The sequence below is a fragment of the Aedes albopictus genome, chromosome 2 (assembly GCF_035046485.1).
Source record: "Aedes albopictus strain Foshan chromosome 2, AalbF5, whole genome shotgun sequence".
In the NCBI taxonomy this organism is placed as follows: Eukaryota; Metazoa; Arthropoda; class Insecta; order Diptera; family Culicidae; genus Aedes; species Aedes albopictus.
The window spans coordinates 515,422,761-515,445,325 of NC_085137.1; the positions used below are offsets into that span (position 1 = coordinate 515,422,761).

At 38.8% G+C, this 22,565-nt stretch overlaps 1 protein-coding gene across 1 annotated transcript in view; it reads left to right on the forward strand.

Annotated features, from left to right (window-relative positions):
- Positions 1-650: 650 nt before the first annotated feature.
- The window catches only part of LOC134286995 (sporozoite surface protein 2-like), a 49,810-nt gene continuing 27,895 nt past the window's right edge, over positions 651-22,565 (forward strand). The window contains exons 1-2 of the mRNA XM_062848713.1: positions 651-663; positions 14,498-15,255. Of these exons, the coding sequence (XP_062704697.1) occupies positions 651-663; positions 14,498-15,255 (771 nt within the window). The remainder of the gene's footprint in view (positions 664-14,497; positions 15,256-22,565) is intronic.

Consider the following 22,565-nt stretch of genomic DNA (forward strand, 5'->3'; position numbering starts at 1 on the left):
AGCGCATTTAGTTCACCACTGGACTATCGCACCAGTTTTCAAGAGTGCGAAAACGTAAATAAAAGTGTGTTCAGCTCACTTATTCAGCATAAATCAAAGAGTTAGTGCGCCGAAGACATCAACTGGATTTGATGCAATCGCGCACTTTTATTAACGTTTTCGCACTTATGAAGACTGAGTGCGCAGTCCAGTGATGAACTAAATGCGCAATATATATGCACTCAAAAAAAATTACACGTCTGAGCGATGTGTTTTACATATAAATTTGCACAAATGAGCCATTTTACGAGACGTTTCGGATCAGCTGATCGTTCATTTCATGAATGAAAATTTGACAGGAGGTTGCGCCCAAGCCCGTGAGTGTTAATAAATATCAATATCAACACTGTTGTCGTTTCGTAAAATAGACTATTGTATCACTCTGAAAAGTTTTCACGTCCGATTTAAGGGCCTTATCCTTAAAACTTCCAAAGTTACGTGGCGTTAGTCATTTCCACTCGATAACCACGTCGTAGGCACCGCCCTGTTTGGTGAAATCCACCTAGTTTCCACATAAACTGCTTTGATGCGTTTGTGTTTGTGTGTTTCGACTTGGAAGTTTCCGCGAAACAAAAGTTACGTGACTTTCAGGTGTGAAAAAACAATTCAATATGGCGTCGAGAAGTAGGTTGGTGCGAGAACTGCTTCCTACAGTTTCCGTGCAAGTTTTCGTTGTAGGTATTGAACGTTAATTTTATTGTTCAAAGCAAATAATAGTGATCAATTTTTCGCAGTTGTGACTTTTTCTATGTTCAATAATTTCAGAGTTGGAATAGGCGTTATAAGGTCCAACAGAGGAGTTCAACGAGTGTTGGAAACGGTTGGACTGCAAAGCTTTTGCTTCAGCATCCTTGGATTTATTTGGAACTTTGCACTTTTAGAGGATCAGAGGATCCGAAACGTATGTAAATATATAAGTGTAAATTTATTAAGTACTCTAAAATAAATGGCTGATAAAGATTTTTCTGTAATTGTTACATATTAGTACCTGCTTGTAACGTATTTGAGGAAGCAAGATTTCAAATCCCTATAAAATGCAATGATATATTTATTCCACGGTAGGGTACAATCTATGTATTTTCATTGCATTTTGTAAGGATTCAAATTCTCTTGCCTCTTCAAATACGTTGCAAGCTGGTGAGGCTGCTTTATTTTCATTAAAAAATCATGCATAAATTACGTGAAATTCATGTAGCGTTAATCATCTTTTCACGTAAAAGTTACCTGAAACTCCAGTGGCACTCACCCACATTTCACGTAAACGATACGTAAAACGCGAGTCAAATTTACCTGACTCATCACGTCGATTCGCGAAGCTCAAATTTGTCCAGCTACCTGACATTCCGGTGAAGGTGACGTGAAAAATATGGTGGACGAAAACTACCTATCTTTTCACGTAAATAGGACGTGAAAATTCTTCAGAACCAGTGAAAGTCACGTGTAAAACATATAGAATCACCAACTTTATGTTAGCCTCGATCTATAAGCAACACACACGATGTGTAGCTCATGAGGAAATTTAATTCAATACGAATGGATTCGCATGGAAGTACCGATGGATGTATTATGCTTTTGGTCGAAATACGAAGTGACCGAACGTGCGAAAATTGATTTTTAACCTACTTAGAAATGTCGCAACTCAATTTGGATTAGTGCATATTGTTGCTCTTAATTAGCTTAATGATGCGCAACAGAAAAAATAGATTCAAATTTACTTCGCAGCTGCAACTTCGCATGTGCTTCTAGCGACGACTTCGATTTGGTGGTGCGACGATAATACCATTTCGATCTAATTGAAATCGATTTGTGTATTGCAGACTTCATCTCAAATTGGACTATCACACTTTTTTGGCACGCCTAAAAAGTGTGATAAAAGTGCACATTTGCCTCAGATCGTCTCGACGTCTTCGGTGCACTTATTCCTCCATTTACAAGGAATAAGTGTACCGAAGACCTCAACTTGATCCGACGTATCCCTGCGTTGTAATCACACTTTGGAGGTGTGTGCACACTATTGTGTCAGTCCAATTTGGGGTGCAGTCAGCAATATACACATGGTTATCATGTCACGTTGCCCATGTAGCCCTCCAGGAAGAAATAACAATGTAAAATTCTCATATTTCACGCGAACTCATAGTTTTACCAACACGATTTTAGTTTGGAATTTCAAATGATGTGTTAAAAGTAAATAAGTTTTACTTGTGTGGCACCTTGTGGTATGCACATAATAAATTATTGTATTACTCTATTACGTTTAGCGTGTATGTTTACATTGAGTATCTGTCATATGTGGAGATGTTGTTATTGTTGTCTAGAGTGTGAATCATTGTATGTAATATTGAAGTATCGGTAATAAAGTGTATACAAATAATGAATACAGTTGTTGAATAATCATTACAGAGAAAGATTCTCACATTGGCGACGAGAACGGTGAACAGTGCATGTGAAATTAGTTTAATTTCGGTTCGTGAAGTGTTGTCTTTGGAAAAAGAAAGAGATGAGTGGTGTGTGTGGTGCATGCAGAATGGTGATGACCTCCAGGTGATGACTTGTGATTGAATTTCAACATTGGAATCAAAAAGGTAAATATTGTGTACTAACTGTTCAATATGAATCAAACAATCTATTTATACCTTCGACTAATGTCAATGATCAACCTGTGAGGGATTTTGATGGTGATCGGAATTGTTTAGTTCAAATCGATGACAATCACTATTGTCAGATAAAGAAATAAAAAACTTTGAAGAAAATCTAAGTTTTGTTGATTGTGATATTGATACTCGTTGAATAGGGTTGTTGTCCTAAATCTAGACTTAAATGCTGAATGATGAATGAAGTATTAATTTGTTAACCGGATGGCCGAGGAAGGCGTAGAGGTGAAACAATATTTTGAAATCAAATTTTGCCGTTGCTGTTAAAAGCCAGTGAAGGCGATGAAAGCCAATGAAGGCGATAAAAGCTAATGAAGGCGACATTCCTGAAATAGCCGTAAAAGGCGGAAAGGATCACAGATAGAAAAGCCGTTGAAGGCGGAAAGACTTTTCGAAAGCAGGAAAAATGTTATAGGCAGAAGAGCCGACTTAGGCGAAAAGCTGTCGATGGCGGAAAGATCCGTCGGAGAGTGAAAAGCCGTGGAAGGCGGAAAAAGCCGTTGAAGGTGGAAATGCCGTTGAAGGCGGTAAGACCTGCAAGACAGATATAGTCGATTCTTTGTAGAGCCGTATAAGGCGAATTGTGTTATTAAAAATTAAAGTACTAAAAACGCAACAGTGTTGTAAATTTCGTAAGAAACAGGTTATCAGCTAACACAGATTTAAGGGCTGTTTTCAGATCAGAAGGAATTTCTCGGCCTATCTTGATGCATGGGAAATTCCTTGGCTGAATCGTTCAAGAAACCGTTTTTTCTTCGATCACAGTACGCAGTTGCGAAGAAATGACAGTTCAAATGTCAGTCACCGTAGAAAATTTCTGCCAGGAATCGTTCTAGAAGTTTCTTGAGCCATTTCTCTTGAACTCCAATCTGGGCTTTATAGTTGAATTGAACCATTAAAAATGAAATTTCACACCAATTAAATGGCAGCTGAGAATGCGAAAGACAAGACTAAACTTTAGTCTGAGTATGACTAGAAAAACAGGAACGAATAGTATTTGAATATGTTCCAAATGGGAATATAACTGAGCAAATACTGAGATTGTTGTGGACCCACCTCAGGTGATATATATTGAAGTTATCATTGCTCAGTAAAGTATAATAAGTCTACGAGACGTAAAAAGGGTTGGCTCTTGAAACCAAATTAACATGAAGACATGATTTAACTAATGCTTTGTCCTCTCTTACAAGACTAAAAATGTAACTTCAAGAAAATTAACATCAATGTGTGAGAACAATTAAACTGTCTTGGTTGCAAGATAGGAAGTCAAAATGACAGTTAAAACATTCGTTGAAGCTAGACGACATATTCAGAGTAGTTGCTAACCACTAACTTGTTAAGTATCATGCTAGTCAAATAACTAGTTGAATTGGATATTAAAAAAAATCGAATAATAAAAAAATGAAACTTTTTGGCCTAACTAGAAGTCTCAGAAATTCGAGTAAAAAGTGCTTTATAGCCTAGTGAATGCCACTAAATGTTTACGCGATTTAAGTACAGTGAGTTCTTGAGTAATCACTTCTGAAGTCTTTGAATATAAAATGTATCGGGTGTGGTCAGGAGGGGCATTTTGACTTATGATTGCCTAACACTGGATATAGTGCCATCTTGCCAAGAACTGTGGAACAAGTTAGAGAGCAAGGTACAGCAGTACGCTCAACAACAAATTCTGCATAATAATTTCCTTACAGGAAGAGACAAGTTTTGATCAGTTAAAGAAGTATTGAAACTATTATTGAGGAGAATAACGTACAGTATATCAAAAGCACAACATATTGGAATAATAAAAGATAATCATTTCTGTAACTACAGGAATAGATATATCTAATGAAAGCTGGATTATGAGGTTTGTTTTTCAGTCGAGCTTATTAATGCAAACAGGTACCATTTACTAACATGTTACCTTGTTTGAATTTTTAGATTTCATACACTGAAAAAAACTGCAAAATCTATGCACACATAGATTTTTGCAATTTGTCATAGATAACCCTTTTAATGTGTAGATACACATAGTTTATATAAGGTCCATCGATTTTATGTGTGATCCAGCGTGGAAAACGCCATCATGACACAGACAATCATGGTCAATGTACACTACGTCAGACTTGTAAGCGTTAACAAAAAAAAATGAGGATGTATTTCATCGAAAAGTTGTGAAATAAGTGATATGATAGATTAGGCTTTGCAATAATGCAGAATATTCTAGTCCGATCCAACGAACTGAGAATATTATCAATATGATGAGCATATGTAGAAAATCAGAGTTACTTAAAGATAAAAAGTTCTAAATTTTGACGGTACATTGAATGCGAATAATTTAGAAAAGGCTTGCTGAAATAGCTTCATTAGATATCTAGAGTGAGAACATAACATGTTGAGAGGCTTTTGCAATATTTTGGAGGAACACCTTTAAAATAAATCCTACAGTTCAGAACCCAAAAGAGCGACATCAAAGGAACAAATTTTTGGTTTTGTAATGTTAAAATAAATTTGATAGAGCACGAATCACCAGTTAATGCGGTCAAATATGCATCGTAGAATGTAAACCTATTGAACGACCAAACCGTGAAAATAAACTCATTCAGTTTGAAAGGTAAATGGTAAATCATGAGAATTCCGAAATTATCGGAAACATGATTCCTAAAAACGTGGACACCTGTATAGGTGAACCGTCGAAAAGTGTTCTAATAAGATGATCGATTTATTTTGTTATATGGAGAAAATTGCTTTGTATATAATAATTGGCTACTATCATTACGTTTTCGGTTGGAAGCCGAAGTGACTGGCGGTGCAAAAATTGATGTTTAACCTACTTATAAACATAGCAACTCGATTTAGATTAGTACTCTTAAGTAGCTTAATGATGCGCAATACCAGCAACCGGTTCAAATTTATGTCACAACTGCAACTTTGCATGTGCTTAAATGCGTGATTTCGATTTGGTACTGCGACGATGATGTATGTATTAAGAATTTGAGAAAATTATAGGATTACAACATGAAAAACAAAACAAAGAATTAATATATATATTTTATTATACTTTCAAACAGCTAGTGCGGGTGTGAGTTTTGTGAACAATATGTATTGAATATAATTAAAAAAAAACTGGATGTTTTCAAGTTTTCAAATTACTATTTAGCTAAAACTAGTATTACAAATATTGCTTTGGACAAGTAACGTTTTTTGAAATTTAATTTGATTTAAAAAAGTATCAATCCCTTAGATATTTAGAAAACAAAATCTGTAAAGCCAAACTTCTGAATATATTCTGAACAAGGAACGAGTTCCAGCGAAGTTCGCTAAAAAAAAAATAAAATAAAATAGTGTTTGTGTGACGCTTGGACACTTTGGATCGAAAACGAGGTAATGGATATTGATATTTTTTTCACTGTAACATTCGTGCAATGTTCCGACATATTAGTTAAAAAAAATGTCTGAGTAATAATCTGAATATACATACCTTTTGTATGAGATTCTTATATGAAAGGACATGTCAAAACAAAAAAAAAGTGGGCAGTATACAATGTTTGCATGCTACCTGTCATTGAAAACATTTGAACAGAGGAAAGCAATTCAATTAATTCATCAGCAAAGGTAATATTTAGCTTGACAGTCAGTATTAAAAATATTTTGGGATTTGGGAAAATACTTGGGTCAAAATAATATTTCTTTTTAGGTAAGGGCCAAGTAATTTACCAAAATGCCGAGCAGAGATGGATGACCAAATGGATGACTGTACTACTAATTCTGATGTGAGACTGAAGCGAGACGTTCATCAACTGAGGAGACTATAAGCGAAAACAACGTGGAGTGACCTTGCTGCGGATCTGGAGAAAAAACGAGATGTGGCACCTTGTGGTATGCACATAATAAATTATTGTATTACTCTATTACGTTTAGCGTGTATGTTTACATTGAGTATCTGTCATATGTGGAGATGTTGTTATTGTTGTCTAGAGTGTGAATCATTGTATGTAATATTGAAGTATCGGTAATAAAGTGTATACAAATAATGAATACAGTTGTTGAATAATCATTACAGAGAAAGATTCTCACAACTTGTAACAAACATCTTTTGCTATTCAAATTAACATCGTAAATGCAGAACTAAGAGCTCGCGCTAAATAAGAGCAGTTCGCTATATAGGCGTATTCGATAGGGTATCGCGCCACTTGGGCGGTGGCTTCTATATTCGTCTGTTTGCCACTATAACTCAGTCAATTTTGAACCAATTGACTTGAAATGTTGTACACGGGTAGATACTATACCTATCTCACTGCATTCCAAAAATTGTGTCAATTGGTTCAAATTTGACTGAGTTATAGTGGCAAACAGACGAATATAGAAGCCACCGCCCAAGTGGCGCGATTCCCTACTCTGTATTAATAAAAAAAATCTAAGTTTATTCAATTGTAATAACTGTACGGCCCTTGGTGCCGTTCTGGGGAATGCTAATCCACAGAGAAACAGACGTCACACTCGGCTCGCTTCCCATCGATCAACTTTTTAAGGACAAACGTCATGAAATCCCGCTTTAACAGTGCATCAGAACTTAAAACGCACAAATCTCTCGAAGCAAGTTTCAAACAACATCACAGTGGAGCACCTAGTACATCAAAACTGATCAAAATTATTTTGACGCATTTTCGCAACCCAAATGCAACCCAAATTAGTAATGAAACGTATTTCATAGTTTTCGTATTTTTTTATTTCGTCATTAGGGTGACCAATTTTACGATTGTAAAAGTCAAGATTTTTCGAAACTAAAATTTTTCAAAAAATCACAACTTTTGAACCAGTTGACCGATTTTAAACTTCTTTTTTTTTGCTTGAAAGCTGTTGAATTCTAGTTTTCAGCAAAAATACGTTCAGAGGGCTAAATAGTGTTTTAAGGCAAATAATATCATATAATAATATAAATATCACGATTTTTTCAAAGTGTTGCAACTTTTGAAATCGGAAACATCCGGAAGGTTTTCTTTCTGCATTTGAAAGAGGAACAATAGCTTTATCATACACTTAAAGCAGATTTTCCGGAAACAGCCGGAAAATCAACTTATTTCATTTTGAATGTACGGTAAAGGATTCCATCAAATACTTTTTTCAATATTTTCATATATTATATGTAAATTCAACGCCAATTTGTTTGGGTTTCAAATTAACAGAATAACAACATGAACCTTCTTTAACAAACTGCATCGTTGAATTGATTGACTATCAATTTCATTCACTTTGTACGGTCAAAACTAGCACGCACTGTGAGTCATATAAAATAAAACGGCTAAACTTCAGCTTCACTTAACCTCTTCTGATAAGCGTAAACAAAACATTTGGACACTGCTTAGCTGTCAAACGATTACACGACAACTACACTTAGCAAAAACACAACAGAAAACCCAATAACTTCATTTTGAGTTTTTCCACTTATGATCAGGTTTTGATGTGATTTACTCCAATGTGCAACAGTGCATTTTATTATTCTGTTCTTGCTCACTTGTATTATCGTCGCACCACCAAATCGAAGTCGTCGCTAGAAGCACATGCGAAGTTGCAGCTGCGAAGTAAATTTGAATCTATTTTTTCTGTTGCGCATCATTAAGCTAATTAACAGCAACAATATGCACTAATCCAAATTGAGTTGCGACATTTCTAAGTAGGTTAAAAATCAATTTTCGCACGTTCGGTCACTTCGTATTTCGACCAAAAGCATAATAATAAGTTTAAAATAAGAAGCTCAGGTGCGCTGGTTTTGTTTACGAAGAGATTTGTGCCCTCAAAATCGTGAGTAGGTGTCAAAGTCGGCCATTGTGGCGGCCATTTTGGGGTTCTAACAAGTCTGTCCTTAACGGTTGATTGAAATATTCGGTAGCAGGTCGATTGGCCAACCGCGGCGCTGGCATCGTTTTTGCTCCTGTTTGACGTTTGCTCACAACCGCCACCTAGTGATGGCCCGGCCAAACACAGTACATTTAGCATTGGGCGATTGCGTTTTCGTGACGATGTTTTTGTTGAATTTACCTACTCTTAAGTATATTTTTTTGCTGGAGGTAAAGGCAATTTACCCAGTGTGAGTTTAATCGATTTACTCAAATTTGGCTTATTGGGCGGAACTATGGTATTGCGTCAAAAGAACTCAATTTTGGGTAGTTTGGCGGTTCCGTGTAATAACACTTAGCGCGCTTCGGCACGGTTCCATCATGCCGCTTATAGTGTTGCCACATATAATGCTTAGTCTGCTAAACCCAGTTATCTGGCTGGTGGGGCATGGGAGCCTAAGCTTCAACCATCAATGCAATTAAACATTACTCGATTTACAACATAAGTGATCCAAATATTTGATAATTAATCGATCGATCTGTGTTTTTGAAATGTATTATCGTCGCACCACCAAATCGAAGTCGTCGCTAGAAGCACATGCGAAGTTGCAGCTGCGAAGTAAATTTGAATCTATTTTTTCTGTTGCGCATCATTAAGCTAATTAAGAGCAACAATATGCACTAATCCAAATTGAGTTGCGACATTTCTAAGTAGGTTAAAAATCAATTTTCGCACGTTCGGTCACTTCGTATTTCGACCAAAAGCATAATAGCTTAACATATACATATACAAGCTTCTAGTCCAAATGCATTATGATAGTTTAGTTTCGTTTCATTCAGGATTTTTTAAGCAGTTTTTTTGTAAAGTTTAACATAGAAGTTAAAGTTAGAATTTTCAGTTTCACAATAGAAAACAATTTTCTATTGTTTAAGTAAAAATAGTGCAACAAAGAATGTTCTGTATCACAATAGAAAACAATGTCAAAACAATTAAATCTAACGTGGAGCCAATAATAAAGTCACTGCTCAAAACAATACGTTTACCGTACATTTAACTGTTTAGAACAATTAAAAAAAACATAAAAATCTTCTGTATCACAGTAGAAAACATTTCCCAAACGATTGAATCAAATGTGGGACCTGAAATAAAAACACTATGGCAAACAATACGTTTACCGTCACTGTTCGAAACAATTCGAAAACATAAGAATCATCTGTATCACAATAGAACACAATATTCAAACCATTGAATCCAATGTAAAAACAGTACAAACGGTATGTTCTGCTTCACATTAGAAAACAATTCCAAAACAATTTAATCAAATGTGGAACCAGCAATAAAATCACTGACCAAAACAATACGTTTACCGTACATTTCACTGTTTATAACAATTCGAAAACATAAGAATCTTCTGTACCACAATAGAAAACCATTCCTAAACCATTGAATTCAATGTGAAACCACAGTTCACAACAGAACGTTCTTGGCATATTTAACTGTTCAAAACAATACAAATCCATAAAATCTACGGTATATTCCATTCCACGTATCGCCATTAACAACATTAGAATTTTCTGTTTTGCGAAAAAAGTTGTATGGAAAAAAGTCTTTTTTTGTATTGTTACGATACTTAACAACCTATACAATTCAATGTGAAATGCTCATTCACATTTGATTCTATTGTTAGAAACATTCGATTCAATTGTTTTTCTATTGTTATTTTAACATTGAATTTTATTGTGAGAGCATTGTTTTCAATGGTTCTGTTACATTAGAATCCTATGTTTTTCTATCGTATTTTTTATCCGGGCAGCTTTTCAGGCGAATCCTTGACCTACATAATACATCTCCCAACTCCCAACCACCCACTCCGTAGTACTTATGGGAGTGTCACTGAGTCGGAGGCCTCTTAAATAAGTGCTACATCATCATTTCCTTCCCCTATCCCAAGTTACGGTAAAGATGGGCAGGCCGGGAATAATGACATTTGTGCTTTTGGTATTCTTGCATACGAAAAGCAATCCGAGCAAGATTAGCAAAAGGTACATGAATGTTGTTAATGTCCAATTTACGAAGTATACCGTAACTACGCTAACGCTAACGCTAACGCTAACGCTAACGCTAACGCTAATTTTTAATTTTGAACATCCCCACACTTTTATATTATTCCTGGAAGCCAATTTGGAGAACGGGTTTTTTGAGATAAAAACATATTGAGATTTTATGATTATTGTTGAAAAATTATTATTTTAAATTTTTTTCGCAGAAAATTTTATTTTCCGTGTATTTTTAAGGAAAATAATTTTAGAGTGTATTTGATTCCCTTAAACTATTAAACAAGGGTGAATGACTTGGAAAAAAATTAAAATATGTTAATTGTAGCGATTCAATACAAAATAAACAATGACTTCTAAAAGGTGACTAAAACATCGTTTTTTCAATGATTTAATAAAAAAATGTAAATACGCTTTAAAATACACCAAAAACCATTTTGAGATATACAGAACAGTTCTAAATATCAGCCAACTATATAAAAAAAAAAGATTTTCCACAAAACAAAAATTACAGGAATGCTCAAACTATACCCCGTCTAAAGGCCGGATTGGTTATTAGAGGGTTAAATAAAAAAAAATTGACCCGCGCAAAAAATAAGAAACGGATGTAATACGGCCATTGCGAGAAGAAAAATAAAAGATTTTATCTAGAATACAATTTAGTAAAGGAATTACCATCGGAATTTTCTGAGAAATGACCGGAGGAATTTTCAAAATTAGTTCAGAAATTTACAAACGAATTGACTAAGAGTAATTTTCAAAATACCTGCAACAAGAAGACCAAGAAGACCAAGAAGACCAAGAAGACCAAGAAGACCAAGAAGACCAAGAAGACCAAGAAGACCAAGAAGACCAAGAAGACCAAGAAGACCAAGAAGACCAAGAAGACCAAGAAGACCAAGAAGACCAAGAAGACCAAGAAGACCAAGAAGACCAAGAAGACCAAGAAGACCAAGAAGACCAAGAAGACCAAGAAGACCAAGAAGACCAAGAAGACCAAGAAGACCAAGAAGACCAAGAAGACCAAGAAGACCAAGAAGACCAAGAAGACCAAGAAGACCAAGAAGACCAAGAAGACCAAGAAGACCAAGAAGACCAAGAAGACCAAGAAGACCAAGAAGACCAAGAAGACCAAGAAGACCAAGAAGACCAAGAAGACCAAGAAGACCAAGAAGACCAAGAAGACCAAGAAGACCAAGAAGACCAAGAAGACCAAGAAGACCAAGAAGACCAAGAAGACCAAGAAGACCAAGAAGACCAAGAAGACCAAGAAGACCAAGAAGACCAAGAAGACCAAGAAGACCAAGAAGACCAAGAAGACCAAGAAGACCAAGAAGACCAAGAAGACCAAGAAGACCAAGAAGACCAAGAAGACCAAGAAGACCAAGAAGACCAAGAAGACCAAGAAGACCAAGAAGACCAAGAAGACCAAGAAGACCAAGAAGACCAAGAAGACCAAGAAGACCAAGAAGACCAAGAAGACCAAGAAGACCAAGAAGACCAAGAAGACCAAGAAGACCAAGAAGACCAAGAAGACCAAGAAGACCAAGAAGACCAAGAAGACCAAGAAGACCAAGAAGACCAAGAAGACCAAGAAAACCAAGAAGACCAAGAAGACCAAGAAGACCAAGAAGACCAAGAAGACCAAGAAGACCAAGAAGACCAAGAAGACCAAGAAGACCAAGAAGACCAAGAAGACCAAGAAGACCAAGAAGACCAAGAAGACCAAGAAGACCAAGAAGACCAAGAAGACCAAGAAGACCAAGAAGACCAAGAAGACCAAGAAGACCAAGAAGACCAAGAAGACCAAGAAGACCAAGAAGACCAAGAAGACCAAGAAGACCAAGAAGACCAAGAAGACCAAGAAGACCAAGAAGACCAAGAAGACCAAGAAGACCAAGAAGACCAAGAAGACCAAGAAGACCAAGAAGACCAAGAAGACCAAGAAGACCAAGAAGACCAAGAAGACCAAGAAGACCAAGAAGACCAAGAAGACCAAGAAGACCAAGAAGACCAAGAAGACCAAGAAGACCAAGAAGACCAAGAAGACCAAGAAGACCAAGAAGACCAAGAAGACCAAGAAGACCAAGAAGACCAAGAAGACCAAGAAGACCAAGAAGACCAAGAAGACCAAGAAGACCAAGAAGACCAAGAAGACCAAGAAGACCAAGAAGACGAAGAAGACCAAGAAGACCAAGAAGACGAAGAAGACCAAGAAGACCAAGAAGACCAAGAAGACCAAGAAGACCAAGAAGACCAAGAAGACCAAGAAGACCAAGAAGACCAAGAAGACCAAGGAGACCAAGAAGACCAAGAAGACCAAGAAGACCAAGAAGACCAAGAAAACTAATAAAAACCAGAATAGTCAGAAGAATCAGAAAAATCAGAGGAACAACAACTGTTGTCGTAGTAGCAATCGGCTGCGATACACACCTAGTTACAGCACCTAGTGATCCTAGGTATCCAGTTTGTTTGTTACTGTAAAAAAACTTATTCCCTAAATAGAACTCCTACAAGCTAATCGCATTTTAATAATTCCTGTCCTCAAACCCGAAACTCAACAAAAACAAATAGAAGAACCAGAAATATCAGAAGAATCATAACAACAAAAACACTAGAAGAATCAGAAATAGCAGAAGAACCAGAAATACCAGAATTACCAATAGAACCAGAAGAACCAAAACAATCAAAACAATCAGAAGAATCAGAAGAACCAGAAGAACCAGAAGAGACAGAAGAACCAAAAGAACTAGAAGAACCAGAAGAGACAGAAGAACCAGAAGAACTAGAAGAACCAGAAGAACCAGAAGAACCAGAACAATCAGAAGAATCAGAAGAATCAGAAGAATCAGAAGAACCAAAAGAACCAGAAGAGACAGAAGAACCAAAAGAACTGGAAGAACCAGTAGAGACAGAAAAGCCAGAAGAACCGGAAGAACCAGAAGAACCAGAAGAACCAGAAGAATCAGGAGAACCAGAAGAACCAGATGAATCAGAAGAACCAGAAGAATCAGAAAAACCAGAAGAACCGGAAGAACAAGAAGAACCAGAAGAACCGGAAGAACAAGAAGAACCAGATGAACTAGAAGAACCAGAAGAACTAGAAGAAACAGAAGAGCCAGAAGAACCAGAAAAACCAGATGAACCAGATGAACCAGATGAACCAGATGAGCTAGAAGAACCAGAAGTACCAGAGAAACCAGAAGAATCAGAACAATCAGAAGAATCAGAAAACCAGAAGAACCAGAAGAAATAGAAGAAACAGAAGAACCAGAAGAACCAGAAGAACTAGAAGAAACAGAAGAAACAGAAGAACCAGAAGAACCAGAAGAACCAGAAGAACCAGAAGAACCAGAAGAACCAGAAGAACCAGAAGAACCAGAAGAACCAGAAGAACCAGAAGAACCAGAAGAACCAGAAGAACCAGAAGAACCAAAAGAACCAGAAGAACCAGAAGAACCAGAAGAACCAGAAGAACCAGAAGAACCAGAAGAACCAGAAGAACCAGAAGAACCAGAAGAACCAGAAGAACCAGAAGAACCAGAAGAACCAGAAGAACCAGAAGAACCAGAAGAACCAGAAGAACCAGAAGAACCAGAAGAACCAGAAGAACCAGAAGAACCAGAAGAACCAGAAGAACCAGAAGAACCAGAAGAACCAGAAGAACCAGAAGAACCAGAAGAACCAGAAGAACCAGAAGAACCAGAAGAACCAGAAGAACCAGAAGAACCAGAAGAACCAGAAGAACCAGAAGAACCAGAAGAACCAGAAGAACCAGAAGAACCAGAAGAACCAGAAGAACCAGAAGAACCAGAAGAACCAGAAGAACCAGAAGAGCCAGAAGTTCCAGAAAAACCAGAAGAACCAGAAGGAACCAGAAGGAACCAGAAGAAAAAGAAGAACCAGAAGAACCAGAAGAACCAGAAGAACCAGAAGGAACCAGAAGGAACCAGAAGGAACCAGAAGGAACCAGAAGGAACCAGAAGGAACCAGAAGGAACCAGAAGGAACCAGAAGGAACCAGAAGGAACCAGAAGGAACCAGAAGGAACCAGAAGGAACCAGAAGGAACCAGAAGGAACCAGAAGGAACCAGAAGGAATCAGAAGGAACCAGAAGAACCAGAAGAACCAGAAGAACCAGAAGAAAAAGAAGAAAAAGAAGAACCAGAAGAACCAGAAGAACCAGATGAACCAGAAGAACCAGAAGAACCAGAAGAACCAGAAGAACCAGAAGAACCAGAAGAACCAGAAGAACCAGAAGAACCAGAAGAACCAGAAGAACCAGAAGAACCAGAAGAACCAGAAGAACCAGAAGAACCAGAAGAACCAGAAGAACCAAAAGAACCAGAAGAACCAGAAGAACCAGAAGAACCAGAAGAACCAGAAGAACCAGAAGAACCAGAAGAACCAGAAGAACCAGAAGAACCAGAAGAACCAGAAGAACCAGAAGAACCAGAAGAACCAGAAGAACCAGAAGAACCAGAAGAACCAGAAGAACCAGAAGAACCAGAAGAACCAGAAGAACCAAAAGAACCAAAAGAACCAGAAGAACCAGAAGAACCAGAAGAACCAGAAGAACCAGAGGAACTAGAAGTACCAGAAGAACCAGAAGAACCAGAAGAACCAGAAGAACCAGAAAAAAAAACAGAAAAACCTGAAAAACCCGAAGAACCTGAAGAACCAGAAGATTCAGAAGTACCAGAAGCACCAGAAGAACCAGAAGAACAAAATAAGAACCAGAAGAACTAGAAGAACCAGAAGAACCCAGAAGAACCAGAAGAACCAGAAAAACCAGAAGAACCAGAAGAACCAGAAGAACCAGAAGAACCAGAAGAACCAGAAGAACCAGAAGAACCAGAAGAACCAGAAGAACCAGAAGAACCAGAAGAACCAGAAGAACCAGAAGAACCAGAAGAACCAGAAGAACCAGAAGAACCAGAAGAACCAGAAGAACCAGAAGAACCAGAAGAACCAGAAGAACCAGAAGAACCAGAAGAACCAGAAGAACCAGAAGAACCAGAAGAACCAGAAGAACCAGAAGAACCAGAAGAACCAGAAGAGCTAGAAAAACCAGAAGAACCAGAAGAACCAGAAGAACCAGAAGAACCAGAAGAACCAGAAGAACCAGAAGAACCAGAAGAACCAGAAGAACCAGAAGAACCAGAAGAACCAGAAGAACCAGAAGAACCAGAAGAACCAGAAGAACCAGAAGAACCAGAAGAACCAGAAGAACCAGAAGAACCAGAAGAACCAGAAGAACCAGAAGAACCAGAAGATTCAGAAGTACCAGAAGCACCAGAAGAACCAGAAGAACCAGAAGAACCAGAAGAACCAGAAGAACCAGAAGAACCAGAAGAACTAGAAGAACCAGAAGAACCAGAAGAACCAGAAGAACCAGAAGAACCAGAAGAACCAGAAGAACCAGAAGAACCAGAAGAACCAGAAGAACCAGAAGAACCAGAAGAACCAGAAGAACCAGAAGAACCAGAAGAACCAGAAGAACCAGAAGAACCAGAAGAACCAGAAGAACCAGAAGAACCAGAAGAACCAGAAGAACCAGAAGAACCAGAAGAACCAGAAGAACCAGAAGAACCAGAAGAACCAGAAGAACCAGAAGAACCAAAAGAACCAAAAGAACCAAAAGAACCAGAAGAACCAGAAGAACCAGAAGAACCAGAAGAACCAGAGGAACTAGAAGTACCAGAAGAACCAGAAGAACCAGAAGAACCAGAAGAACCAGAAGAACCAGAAGAACCAGAAGAACCAGAAGAACCAGAAGAACCAGAAGAACCAGAAGAACTAGAAGAACCAGAAGAACTAGAAGAACCAGAAGAACCAGAAGAACCAGAAGAACCAGAAGAACCAGAAGAACCAGAAGAACCAGAAGAACCAGAAGAACCAGAAGAACCAGAAGATCCAGAAGAACCAGAAGAACCAGAAGAACCAGAAGGAATCAGAAGGAACCAGAAGAACCAGAAGAACCAGAAGAACCAGAGGAACTAGAAGTACCAGAAGAACCAGAAGAACCAGAAGAACCAGAAGAACCAGAAGAACCAGAAGAACCAGAAGAACCAGAAGAACCAGAAGAACCAGAAGAACCAGAAGAACTAGAAGAACCAGAAGAACCAGAAGAACCAGAAGAACCAGAAGAACCAGAAGAACCAGAAGAACCGGAAGAACCAGAAGAACCAGAAGAACCAGAAGAACCAGAAGAACCAGAAGAACCAAAAGAACCAAAAGAACCAAAAGAACCAGAAGAACCAGAAGAACCAGAAGAACCAGAAGAAGCAGAAGAACCAGAGGAACTAGAAGTACCAGAAGAACCAGAAGAACCAGAAGAACCAGAAGAACCAGAAGAACCAGAAGAACCAGAAGAACCAGAAGAACCAGAAGAACTAGAAGAACCAGAAGAACCAGAAGAACCAGAAGAACCAGAAGAACCAGAAGAACCAGAAGAACCAGAAGAACCAGAAGAACCAGAAGAACTAGAAGAACCAGAAGAACCAGAAGAACCAGAAGAACCAGAAGAACCAGAAGAACCAGAAGAACCAGAAGAACCAGAAGAACCAGAAGAACCAGAAGAACTAGAAGAACTAGAAGAACCAAAAGAACCAGAAGAACCAGAAGAACCAGAAGAACCAGAAGAACCAGAAGAACCAGAGGAACTAGAAGTACCAGAAGAACCAGAAGAACCAGAAGAACCAGAAAAAAAAACAGAAAAACCTGAAAAACCCGAAGAACCTGAAGAACCAGAAGATTCAGAAGTATGTAACCGGTTGGTTCCAATTCTTAGGCTTTCGTGTGTATGAGTCTATGTTTGTAGAAAATTCACGTTTTTAGATCATAAATAACAGCAGGTACACCCTAGCGAGAACTATGTACCGTGCTCAATAAGAAAACGTTGCTAAAGGGTTGTAAAGAAAGCTCCCATGAAAAGAGCGCTAAGATGGCATAATCTAATAGGGAAATTAAGAGATGAGTGGTCAGAAAAGAAACAGACATCCGTGTGTAAAGACTTGTATAGTGCAGTGCTAATATTAACGAATACCCCCCCCCCCCCCCTTTTAAGGGGCAGGAATTGGGGTGCTGGCCTGCCTCCGTTCAGGACCACGTATCTGTTGAAAAGAACGGTCAACACACGGCGGCTCGGAAGTCAATATGGCTTCCGAGCCTAATCGCTAAGGAACCGCCATCGTCCCCTTCAGGACGATTCCCTCAGGCCGTTGGCCTTAATCGCCAAGGAGGGACCCTTCTCGGCACGGTCGTTCCGGTCTCGTCCTGGGCCGTGCCGATTCCGACAAAGAAGGAAGAACCAGAAGAACCAGAAGAACCAGAAGAACCAGAAGAACCAGAAGAACCAGAAGAACCAGAAGAACCAGAAGAACCAGAAGAACCAGAAGAACCAGAAGAACCAGAAGAACCAGAAGTACCAGAAGAACCAGAAGAACCAGAAGAACCAGAAGAACCAGAAGAACCAGAAGAACCAGAAGAACCAGAAGAACCAGAAGAACCAGAAGAACCAGAAGAACCAGAAGAACCAGAATAGCTAGAAAAACCAGAAGAACCAGAAGAACCAGAAGAGCTAGAAAAACCAGAAGAACCAGAAGAACCAGAAGAACCAGAAGAACGACAAGAACCAGAAGAACCAGAAGAACGACAAGAACCAGAAGAACCATAAGAACCAGAAGAACCAGAAGAACTAGAAGTACCAGAAAAACCAGAAGAACCAGAAGAACCAGAAAAAAAACAGAAAAACCTGAAAACCCCGAAGAACTTGAAGAACCAGAAGATTCAGAAGTACCAGAAGCACCAGAAGAACCAGAAGAACCAGAAGAACAAAATAAGAACCAGAAGAACTAGAAGAACCAGAAGAACCCAGAAGAACCAGAAGAACCAGAAGAACCAGAAAAACCAGAAGAACCAGAAGAACCAGAAGAACCAGAAGAACCAGAAGAACCAGAATAACCAGAAGAACCAGAAGAACCAGAAGAACCAGAAGAACCAGAAGAACCAGAAGAACCAGAAGAACCAGAAGAACCAGAAGAACCAGAAGAACCAGACGAACCAGAAGAACCAGAAGAACCAGAAGAACCAGAAGAACCAGAAAACCAGAAGAACCAGAAGAACCAGAAGAACCAGAAGAACCAGAAGTACCAGAAGAACCAGAAGAACCAGAAGAACCAGAAGAACCAGAAGAACCAGAAGAACCAGAAGAACCAGAAGAACCAGAAGAACCAGAAGAACCAGAAGAACCAGAAGAACCAGAAGAACCAGAAGAACCAGAAGAACCAGAAGAACCAGAAGAACCAGAAGAACCAAAAGAACCAAAAGAACCAGAAGCCAGAAGAACCCGAAGAACCAGAAGAACCAGAAAAACCATAAGAACCAGAAGAACCAAAAGAACCAAAAGAACCAGAAGAACCAGAAGAACCAGAAGAACCAGAAGAGCTAGAAGAACCAGAAGAACCAGAAGATTCAGAAGAATCAGAAGAACCAGAAGAACCAGAAAAACCAGAAGAACCAGAAAAACCAGAAAAACCAGAAAAACTAGAAGAACCAGAAACTAGAAAATAAAGAAGAGCCAGAAGAACCAGAAGATTCAGAAGAACCAGAAGAACCAGAAGAACCAGAATAGCTAGAAAAACCAGAAGAACCAGAAGAACCAGAAGAACCAGAGGAACTAGAAGAACCAGAAAAAAAACAGAAAAACCTGAAAAACCCGAAGAACCTGAAGAACCAGAAGATTCAGAAGTACCAGAAGCATCAGAAGAACCAGAAGAACCAGAAGAACCAGAAGAACCAGAAGAACCAGAAGAACCAGAAGAACCAGAAGAACCAGAAGAACCAGAAGAACTAGAAAAATAAGAAAATTGAAATGGTAAAATGATCAGATAAAGAAATAAAAATGGCGTCAATTTTTGTAGAAACTTGAATATTGAAACAAGAAGGATTAGATATGTAGAATAAGTAAACTCACGTTTTTCTTTTATGTCTTTTCTATCATTTTATTGGAAACACTAAAAGCGGGGAGTCTCTCTATTCCGAGCCACGGATGTCCAGTCACAACTCTTGGATATCATATTCGAATAAAACAAGAATTGCGTTTGGACAATCAGAGCTAGAAAATTCTCTGCTGCTGCTGCTGCAGTAACGATTGCATTCATTCAGTTCCAAACACTCATTTTCAGTAATCCACTTTTATCACTTCAGTTTGATCAAAACAACTTCTGCGCTCTTCTGCTTCGTCTCGTCCTCGTCGCCTGCGGCTATAATCTTGGCACCGTTCAGGTGCGACAATTTTCACTTGGCCAATTTCACCGCCGCACCTTAACGACTATTGTTCGTTTCTCCTGAATTCTGTCGGGCGAGCAAGGCACCGCGCCGTTATTATTGGGCTTTAACAGCCCTCGTCGGTCGAAGCGAAGCACATTTCACCACACACATTTCCCAAACACGTGATTTTTCATCCCCTCTTGTCACCGCGCGCGGTCCAAACTGATGACGATCCTTGGCTTGGAACATAATCGCAGCAGGCACCTATCCCGACCGGCGCTGTTTGGATCTGGATGCTGAAGTTCTGCAATCAAAGCATGCTGTGGGATTTTCGAAAGCTCGATTTTTGCACAACTCAAACGATAAAACTGTAATAACAATAACGTCTGGCCACCCTAGTGCCACCCCCTTTGCTCCACCCTTGGCCACTCAGACTGCCGGGGCGTCATCACTTTATGGTGAAAAGGGTGAAAAGGATTTCGATAGAGTTGTCCTAAGCATGCTTTGATTGCTTTTTCATCGCCTCTCGGTGGAACTCATCGGGGAGGCCGCCAAGTGGGTGAAGGTTAAAGCGCTTTTCATACCCGAAAATTGTCGCTCTTTTCGAGCTGTGTTGGAGAGGTGGGTGATAATTTCGTTTTACATTTTATAATCGAGCTGAAAAGTGGTACAATTTCCCCCTTGAATCCGAGTCGAGCGTTCTTGCAATAAAATCGAATGGAGCAATTGAAATTTACGTCGATTTGATGCGTAATAATTAGGTTGCATAATTCGACGTAAACTTTCTCGGGGCCAAACACAATTAACACGGAAACTCGCATTTTCCCCGTCGATGAACACGGAGAGAAACTTCCGAAGTGGTTTCCGACCGGAAGTCTAGTATTATTTTGCAACTTTTGAGCACTTAGGTACCCGCTTGTGTCTCGGACCAAAGGAAGAAGAATTTTAATTTTATTTCGTTGGTCTTTTCGTGCGCTGGGCTGGGAGCACACTATGTTATGGCGGCTCTTGTCTATTTGTACCTATCTACCCGGGCGAAGAGTTCACTACGACTCGTTGTCTGCATTAAAGTGCGGAGATAGTTTTCGGAGAGTTTCAGAGCAACACAGAGTTTCCATCTGCACTGGCTGGGCAGTAAAAGGGGGTATTATTTACATCGTGGAGGAAAAACTTTTCTTCAACGGTATTTTTATGGAGATTTTTGAGGAAAGTTCTAGCTATTTGGCAGAGCGAAAGGAGTGGTAGAATCAGGAAGAACTATATAGCTGAGGTTCCAACTATGAAGTAGATTTTGTTCATTTGATTTTGTCCGCTTTCTTATCTAAGTAGGCATATTTGATTGGAACGTTAATGATAATGATAAAAAAATGGTCAAAATTGAAAATGAAATAAGTCTTTTTCAAACGGTTTTATGATGAACGGTGTTATATCAAGTTGGCTAGTGCGAGTCAGATGTTGGCAAAATTAAGAATATTATTCGGATGAGCAACTTCTAAAAACTAAAAGCTTTGTATTTTTTATTATGATTTTAGACATTTTAAGACAAAAACCCTAATTAATGCACCTAGCGGTGATGGTGCCTTTCTCTTGCCTTCGAAAACTCATTTCAACGCAACTTATGTTGATGAATATCGCACTTAGATACGTTTAACAGAAATCCATTTTATGGCATTAGAGCTTTATTTGGCTTATGATTTTTGAGCCTTAAACTTTTGAAAAACAGCCGCAATCTGGAATGTTGAATCGCCATATTGGATATTAGATCACCATCTTGGATATTCTGGTCGCCATTTTTGGAGTCCAGACTTCTTCCCCATACCAGATATACCCATATTGAGCCCTTATAGAGTCCAAAACTCCATTAAACAGCCACCATTTTGATTCTTGAGACGCCATCTCGGACATTCTGGTCGCTATTTTTAAACTCTGGTTGTCTTCCCCATACCATACGGTTTTAGAGCCAAAACCTACATTAAACAGCCGTCATCTTGAAGTTTATGCTGCCATCTTGAATGCTTTGGTCGTTATCTTGAATATTTTAATTATCATTGTTGGACTCCAGATTTCTTCCCAATACCAGATATACCAATATTGCATGGTTTTAGAGCTTGAAACTTCATTAAAATGAAGCCATTTTGAATTTTGAGCTGCCATATTGGATTTTAGACCGCCATCTTAGGTATTCTGGTTGTCAATTTTGGACTCCAGACTTCTTCCCCATACCAAATATACCCATATTGCTTGGTTTCAGATCCTAAAACTCCATTAACCATTCTAATTGAAGTGTCGCCGACACAGGCTATTCTTATGCGTCGGCGAACCCCAAATTAGAATGCCGACACCAAACTTCGCCGAAGTTTTGACTTCCGAACTTACAACTTTCTCTCGCATGATCAATACATTGCGACGAGCGAATGCCATTCGCTAATTGCAATGTCACTTTGACACTAAAGTGCATTAAAATACACTGACAGCATGATTGACAGCACACATTTGATACTTGATTGCTTTTTAGTTGCAAAAACTTGTCAATTTTTTGCAATTAGAGGACTTGCAACTAAAAAGCGTTGCAACGAGCGGGTTTGCAACGAGCGAACGGACGCTGTAATCCAAAAAATCGGCCAATGGGCAGTGCCTTAAAATGAGTGAGCTTTTTTTGCGCACAGACATACATAAATACACACATACATTCAGACATCATTTCAATTCGTCGAACTGAGTTGTGTGGTATA